This window comes from Vipera ursinii (genome assembly GCF_947247035.1).
Source record: "Vipera ursinii genome assembly, chromosome: 11".
NCBI lineage: Eukaryota > Metazoa > Chordata > Lepidosauria > Squamata > Viperidae > Vipera > Vipera ursinii.
In genome coordinates, this window is record NC_139524.1 from 7732445 (window position 1) to 7741260 (window position 8816).

General features: G+C 41.4%; 1 protein-coding gene across 6 annotated transcripts in view; it reads left to right on the forward strand.

The window, feature by feature from the left end:
• Nucleotides 1-7704, forward strand: part of SPG21 (SPG21 abhydrolase domain containing, maspardin) — a 28678-nt gene extending 20974 nt beyond the window's left edge. For 5 of the 6 annotated variants that reach the window (XM_083371210.1, XM_083371213.1, XM_083371209.1 and 2 more), the window contains 5 exons: nucleotides 1865-2010; nucleotides 3778-3886; nucleotides 4925-5032; nucleotides 5272-5412; nucleotides 7097-7704. In XM_083371210.1, the coding sequence (XP_083227336.1) occupies nucleotides 1865-2010; nucleotides 3778-3886; nucleotides 4925-5032; nucleotides 5272-5412; nucleotides 7097-7222 (630 nt within the window). In that variant the 3' untranslated portion in view covers nucleotides 7223-7704. The other variant, XM_083371211.1, reaches the window with a different exon arrangement.
• The last annotated feature ends 1112 nt before the right edge of the window (nucleotides 7705-8816 follow it).

Consider the following 8816-nt stretch of genomic DNA (forward strand, 5'->3'; position numbering starts at 1 on the left):
GGTGGCTCAGTGGGTTAGGACGCTGAGCTTGTCGATCAGAAGGTCGGAAGTTTGGCGGGTCGAATCCCGAGTGCCTGTTACTCGTCCCAGCTTCTGCCAACCTAGCAGTTCGAAAGCACGTAAAAATGCAAGTAGAAAAATAGGGACCACTACGGTGGGAAGGTAACAGTGCTCCGTGCGCCTTTGGCGTCTAGTCATGCCGGCCACATGACCACGGAGATATCCTCGGACAAGTGCTGGCTCTTCAGCTTTGAAACGGAGATGAGCACCGGCCCCTAGAGTTGGAAACGACTAGCACGCATGTGCGGGGGAACCTTTACCTTTACCTTATCTGTAATTATTTTAAATATCCGAGTCCTGGGTGTATTCATTTAAAAATTATAAGAGACTGTTAAAATGTTGATCTCCGGGATAAAATCTTTATTTTACATTGAGCTTTCGTCAGCAACTGCTGACGTTTTCAAAGTACGAGCCAGCATATGCATGTATGTATGTATCTATGTATGTATGTTTTCAAAGTACGAGCCAGCATATGTATGTATGTATGTATGTATGTATGTATATAGCATGCATATATGTGTGTTCTGTATATGTATGGGTAGATATATACTTTCTTTTGAGAGCAGGCAACAGAATTTCATTTTTAATGTGTGCCATTGTGCCCACAGTAAAAAAATTGACAATAAAGGTTATCTAATAAAGACATTATTTTGTAGGGGTATGGAAGATGGGCTATAAGTAATCCTTGGCCTATGGATTGAAACCAAAATTTCCTTTGTTAAGCAAGGCTTTTGTTAAATAGACTGCACCCCCCCCCCTCCACAATTGTAAATCATTGCAATGGTTAAATGAATCCGGCTTCTCCCACTCACTTGGCTTATCAGAAGCCAGCTGAAGAGATTGCAAATAGCAATCAGATGATCCCAGGATGCATGCAACGGCCCTAAACATATGCTGGTTGCCAAGCGCCCAAATTTTGATCAAGTGACCATGGGGATGTTGTGATGGTGGTTAAGTGATTTTTATTTTCACTGCTGTTATAACATCAAACTATGCTAAACAAATGATGGTAAGTTTGTGGAGTAACTATACATTTTTATGGTTCTGTTGGAACGCAAAACAGGCTCTTACTTTTAACTGTGCTTCAAGCCCAAACAAGAGCATTCCTTACCAGGAACCTACTTTGCATTTGAAATGGGCTTTTAAATTTAAGATGCTTTGGTTCAAAAACATTCTGCCTGCCCCTAACTTTTGTGCATAACGGTTTAAACATAGCTTCTGAACTGATGCTTGCATAAACGGTTTATTTATTTATTTTTTTAAAAGTGTACATCAACTTAAAACGGCACTCATATAAATAAGGTCCAGGGTTTGTTTACTGATAAAAATGAATATATTTTCACCAAGCAGATGTCGTTTTATTTCCAGGCGGACAGCTTCTGTTGTATCATAAGTGATAAAACTTCGGAAAATATGAACGGAATGGGAAGATTTTTTTTTTTTTGGAATTTGAAATAATTCATTTCTGCGGGTGGAGGGAAACCAACATGCGATGGCAGAGATTATAGAAAGAAAGTGAGAGAGAAATTGGAAATCGGGGATCTCCCATCTCAGCCACTTTTAAGACTTGTGGACTTCAACTCCCAGAATTCCCCAAGCAGTGTGGCTGGCTGGGGAATCCTGGGAGTTGAAGTTCACAAGTTGCCACGGTGGGAGGCCCCCACTCTAAATGTTTTTTTGCTTGTCTCTTGGCCTGCCAGGAGGTGGAAACTGATCTAATTCCCAAATGTTTGGAGCGGTAGAACGCGTTGGATAAAAAGAGAAAAATATCAAGGGTATTCTTCTTTTATCGTTTTAATATTAGGTTCACCTTTTCGGTGCTTCATTAGGAGGTTTTCTTGCTCAGAAATTTGCCGAGTACACCCACAAATCCCCCCGAGTCCAATCTTTGATTCTGTGCAACTCTTTCAGCGATACCTCAATTTTCAATCAGACGTGGACAGCAAATAGGTGAGACGCCAGTAAATAAATCAGTGTTTGCTTTTTTTTTTAATGAAACCCAGAGTTAGAGGATTGTCAAAAAAAAAACCCAAATATCACGGCTGTGAGGTTTGGAACTAGGCAAAATGAGGGCAAGGGGACCTCTTGGAGGAAGTATGGAAGATGGGTGGAAGCTCAAACCTGATGTTGCTGGAACAGTTCAGATGCTGTTCCTCTCCTTCCAAGGCGTTTTTGAGTCTGAAGCATTTTGCATCTTTCTCCATCTAGCCCGTTGGGAAACGTCTCTGGATTGTGCGCGTGCTTTAAAGAACCTCTGTTGGGGATCCTTATAGTAGAACGTCACTTTCTGCAACTCACGAGAGCCAATTTTGGGATGGCTCCTGTTCTTTGGGAGAGTTGAGGGCCATCATGGTGAGGCAGGGGAATACATTTTGCATCCCACATCCATACTTTCTGGAGGCTTGGAGCGTGGTCTCGTGGAGCTTGGTTTTTATGGTTCCAGGAGCCCCCAAAAGTCCTGGCCAGCAGGTGCAAGCAGGCTGCTAGTTGCCCACAATGTAAGCATGGTTGGGTCAGCAAAAACCTTTAACAAGTCTGAGCTTTGATTCCAAGAGTTTGTAGTGTGTCTACAAACTCATTATAGTTATGTCTGGTTTAATGAAAGGAAGGACTAGGGGTGACATGATAGCTGTGTTCCAATATCTAAGGGGCTTCCACAAAGAAGAGGGGATCAACCTATTCTCCAAAGCACCTGAAGGCAGGACAAGAAGCAATGCATGGAAACTAATCAAGGAGAGGAGCAACCTAGGACTAAGGAGAAATTTCTTGAAGTGAGAACAATTAATCTGTGGAATGACTCATCTCCAGTAGTTGTGGGTGCTCCAACACTGAGGCTTTTAAGAAGGGATTGAACATCCATTTATCTGGAATGATACAGGGTTTCCTGCTTGAGCAGGGGGTTGGACTAGAAGACCTTCAAGGTCCCTTCCAAACCTGTTCTTCTGTTAAACATAAAGAGTTTCTATTTCCATTTCTTCAGCTCAGAAGTCCAACATTACCAAGACTGTTGCATTGTTACAAAGGCCAACCTCATTGGCTGCTCAGAAAGCCTTGAAAACTTCGCTCTTCCCTCAAATATTAGGGCCAGAATGTCAGTGGAGGCCCACTTTACATATTTTCCTCTGCACTTATGAAGGTGTTGTTCATTTTTACTGGGCAAGTTACTGTTCTTTTTTTGTGGATGTTCATTTGCATGAGTAATCTTGGTTTCACTGTTTCGTCAGCCACCCAGACTGATTTGTTTAAGATGGGTGGCCATATAGATTTGCAAGATATATAATCAATAAAAAAACATTCTCCCACTTGGATTTGGCGATTAAAGACATTTCATTGCCCTGTTTGACCTAAAACCAGCCATAGACCTCAAAGTCCAACCATACAACGTGGCAATTTTGTACAACACAAAGTCATTGCCACTACACTTGGCAGGTTCAACTGAGAAGGAAAAGAATAAAAGAAGTTTAAAATTCAAAGCTGCAGAGTAAAAAAAGCTTTGCTACCCAGTGATGACGTTCAAATGTATTGAAAGGGTCAATTCTAGCCCAAACTCTAGCAACCTTTGTAGGATGACTTTGTCTACAATTAATGGTTAGGATAATTTATTAGGAATAGTTAGAGGCTGAATGCAGAGAGATCTTTTGATGGTTAACTTGGCAGTGCAGGGCTCCTCCTGAAGTTGAAGTCCTAACCTACCTTTATATTCCTCTCTGTTTTCAGTTTTTGGTTGTTGCCTGCTTTCATGTTGAAGAAAATTGTCCTTGGGAATTTTGCCTCCGGTCCCGTAGATCCTGAAATGGCCGACGGAATTGATTTCATGGTGGACAGGGTAAAGATCCATGAAGCTCAAAATGGCTGCTTGACGGTGTTCTGAAGTTTGCCCAGGAAATAGCAAATACTGGGTGTTCTCAAGCTTCCTTCCTTTTTCCTTTTTCTGTTCAGTTGTGTGTGTGTGTGTGTGTGTTTGGTGGGCGGGGTATATAGCTGGTCCTCGACTTACAACAGTTCATTTACTGATCGTTTGAAGTTACAATGGGACTGACGGGCTTTTTTCGACCGTTGCAGCCTCCCCAGAATGATCAGAATCCAGATGCTTGGTAACTGGCTCATATTTATGACGGTTGAGGTGTGCCCGGATCATGGGGTCATTTTTTTGTGATCTTGTGACTTTTGTGACAGATTCACTTAACAGTCGTGTTTCTAATTTAACGACTGCAGTGATTCATTTCACAACTGGCAAGGAAGGTCGCAAAATGGGGAAAAACTCACTTAACAAATGTCTCAGCGACAGAAATTTTGGGCTCAATTGTGTGTGTGTGTGTGTGTGTGTATGAATATTGTTTTTCAGTGGGTAGCCATGAGTGGTCTTTGCAACTGAAGAATGAAAAGGAGATTAGTTTGCGTGTCAGGTATTTTGTGTGTTGGCTAAAACATATAAGGAATGATTGAAGGAATTGGGTATGGTCAGTCTAGAGAGAAGAGGGACTAAGGGTGACATGATAGCAGTCTTCCAGTATTTGAAGGGCTGCCACAAAGAAGAGGGAGTCAAATTATTCTCCAAAGCATCAGAAGGCAAGGCATGAAACAATGGGTGGAAAGTAATCAAGGAGAGAAGCAATCTAGAACTTAGCGAGAAATTTCCTGAAGTGAGAACAATTAATCCGTGGAATGACTCACCTCCAGAAGTTGTGGGTGCTCCAACACTGAGGCTTTTAAGAAGAGATTGGACCACCGTTTGTCTGAAATGTTATAGGGGGTTGGACTAGAAGACCTCTAAGATCCCTTCCAAGTGTGGTATTCTGTATTCTATTGTCGCCAGATTTCAGATCCAGATTAATGGCTTTTGTTTTTTCTTAATGTCTGACAGCTGGAAACTTTGGGCCAGAGTGAGCTGGCTTCAAGACTCACTCTCAATTGCCAGAATTCCTACGTTGAACCTCATAAGATCCGAGACGTTCCTGTCACCATCATGGATGTGAGCAATCTAGGGCATATTCCTAGCTGATAAGCATGAGATGAAACTGGTTTGACTGGGTATTGATTTGTGGGAAATCACCAATCCAGGAGGACCTCTTTATGGTGGTTGCACCAGCACCATTTCCTCCAAGCATGGGACCTTCCGGAAGAAAGCGAGAACTTCTGGCTCAGTGAAAGATCCTGGGCTCAATTATAAGAGATGGCAAAACTCGTGCTGATGCTGGTTTTGATTTTTAGGTATTTGATCAGAGTGCCCTGTCCACCGAAGCCAAGGAGGAGATGTATAAGCTGTATCCCAATGCCAGGAGAGCTCATCTTAAAACAGGAGGCAATTTCCCCTATCTCTGCCGAAGTGCCGAAGTAAACCTTTATATCCAAGTAAGTCCTGCTCATTCATTCATTCACTTATTCATCCATCCATCCATCCATCCATCCATCCATTCATTCATTCATCCATCCATCCATTCATCCATCCATCCATTCATCCATCCATCCATTCATTCATTCATCCATTCATCCATCTATCCATCCATTCATCCATCCATCCATCCATTAATTCATTCATCCATACCTCCATTCATTCATCTATCCATCCATTCATCCATCCATTCATCTATCCATCCATCCATCCATCAATCCATCAATCCATCCATCCAATTTATTTGCCACCCATCTCGCAGTTCAGGCAACTCTGAGCACCTTTTTCCTCCTTGGTGGGTGAAGGTAGAATCAGAGAGAAAGTAAAACTTTAGGCAAGCACGGTATTAGAAGACTGGTGCAAGAGCGTATTGTCTTTTGCATTATTGTGTTTTTCCGGCATATAAGATCTCGACTTACACTCGCTGAATGATCATTTGATGTTACAATGGATTCGGAAAAAACCATCTCCATAATCACGTGTTTGCATTTTGGGAGCATGACAACCAGTTTGCGTTTACACTGGTTCCAGCATCTCATAGTCACATGATCATATTTTGCAACATATTTTTTTTGCTGTTTTCCAGCAAAAAAATGTCCATCGGATAAGCTAGATTCAGGCTTATGAGCATACGATTCACTTACTAATCATAGTGACTTAACAAACATCATAAAAATGATTTAAAAATTGTCCAGTTATGTGTTGACTTGAGTTATGTGCTGCAACAACTTATGACCAAAATTCCAGGTCCAACTGTACCCATAAGTCGAGAACTATCAGTAAACAATCTGAGAATTCCTTTAGCAGAAAAGTGGAGTTTGTAAAAAAAAAAAAAAAAGATTAGTGTACTTTTCAACGCACACAGAGAATGGAATGAAGGATGCCAAAAATGGCTAGAAATGGTGAGATGGTCTTCCTTTATCATCCCATCTTTTCCAACCGATAGTTCTTTTTTGCATTACTAAATTGTGTCATTAAACTAAAGGAGATTCATTTGGTTCGTGGTCTTTTTAAATTACTAAACTGGTTAGGATTGGATTGTTAAACTAAGGTATAGCAATGAAAACTCAAACATTAGCAAAATTAAATTCTCTCCCTCCCCTTGGCCCTAATCAGAGTTAACAGAACATCCTTCTTCTGCAGTGGAGAATGCAGCTGGTCACTGAATGAGTATATTTAGAAGACGGTCAGATACATGTGTTGTGGTGGGTTGCGTTATTTTTGTTTTGTTTCGTTTTTTTATTGAGAGATACTGTTCCATCCTGTTTTGTCAAGTCAGTTTGCAAACACTAAGACATCTGTATGAAAGTCGCCCTGCTTTTTGCATACCGCTTCTTCTAATGTTTGTGCTTTGTTTCCACAATATGTGAACCAAGTGTTAGCCTGGAGTTTCTGAATTATATTGGTTTGTGTTAATTCCTACTCATTCCTGCTTGTGTTTTAATCCCTGCTCATCTCCTACGTATATAATTCTTCCCACTTTCTCATGTTAATTATGCTTTGGAATTCATACCAGAGTGTATTTCTGGAAGCCCCTGAGAATCCATCATCAAACAAGTGTGATTCATTTTTGTCCATGTTTTATGGTTTAGAGGGGGGGAAAAAGGAATGAATAGATTTTATTTCTCCCCATCTGCCCTATAGATACACTTGCTTCAGTTCCACGGGACCAGATATGCTGCTATTGACCCCTCCATGATCAGTGCAGAAGAACTAGAAGTCCAGAAAGCCAATCTCCAATCTAGCAACGAACAAGAACAACCATCGTAATTGGCTGATTGGCCGTTCTTTCATCTGGAGGGCCAGGCCTCTTTCCTTGTTGGCAGATGTCCTACCCAATCACATCTGACCTTCTGTTGTCCTTCTCTTCTTCCCACTGAACTGGTTAGAACTGTGTCCTTAAAACTCAGCTGGGCGGATTTCATTACAACAAATTAGGCTATGGACGCTCGCTCCCATTTCTGTTTCACAAGCAAAGTTTGGATAATAAAAGTTAAGGATGCAACTTTGCAAGACTCATTAAAAAAAAAAAAGAATGCAACTGTCAAGAGACAAACTTTTGGTACCAAAGCCTTCGTAAGCTCATTTATAATTTGAATATTTAGTTTTAAACTCTGTTGGAAGTGTCAATGTTGCTTTACATTTCTTTATATACTGTTACCGCTTAATGACTTGAAATCAGAGGGGTTTTTTGTAAAATTAATTTGCTATCTTACTTTGTTTTGAATAAAATTTTAACTGGGTGTGGGAAGGACCCCGATTATTCCGCTATTAAGAATTTGCAAGGTAATAGCCTTGCTTCATCCTTAAGGTTTGGAGTCTGGTACTGGAGCCCTCCAGCTAGATTAGAATTTTACATATCCCCAGAATTTCCTGTTGGGCTGTTCGTAATTCTGGGAGATTAAATTCATTGAAAGTTGGAGATGGTAGGTACTGACATCTGGAATGGTTCAGGTTTTCTACAAAGTGGTTGTTCCACGTTTTCAGGAACTACAAACAAAGTACATAAGGGGGGGGGAGAAACCATTTATTTGAAAACCAGATGTTTCGACATTGCTTTAAAAATACAAAACTTCATGACAAAGTTAAGAAAAGTATACCGTCTGAAGATAAAAACACTGTCGTATCCACACTGGTGAAGAACAAAAAATCTGTTTTGAACTTGAAAGTGCATAACCGTACAGCCAGAAGCGAGGGTGAATCCTGGGCCCAGCGTCCTCCCCAGGATTTTTGGGATCAGGGCAAATCATGATGGCGGCTGAGGACAGTCCAAAGCTTCTCCCCTGCAACTGGGCAGAAGTTACTTCAAAGAGCAGGGGGTGACTTAAAACAACATCTTCCTGCCTTTTGCCAAAGATGAGCAATCAATGCCCAAAGGGACTACATGTGCAACGCACCTCCAGGCACCAATCTGAGCTGCATCCTTACTCACTGCCTTTTCTGGCAGATCACAGCGTAGGCCAGCCAGTTTGTAAATCTCTTCCTCAAAGGGAATGACCCAAGGCTGAAAAAAATCCAGGCGGAAGAGGTCAAGCCAGAGGCAGAGAAGGCAGCCACCTACCCTAGCTACTGTAGCTCCGTGTGCATAGTTGAGATATATAAAATAAAAATAATAATAAAAAATAACATGGATCAAAATAACAGTTTTGGCCGAAACAGTACAATGGTTCCCCTTTGCATTACCAAGTCAAGTCCCAACACCTAGTATTAAATGACACATGGATTGAGCCAGCTGTTCCCCCCCCCCCCGAATCTGGACATCCAAATTTGGAGTAATGTTCAACAAAAGGATGCAGTGAACTAAAGCAGAAGTTGCCAGGTCTCCATAGCCTTGTGATGTTGTAGTAGTATTGTGTATGTTGTA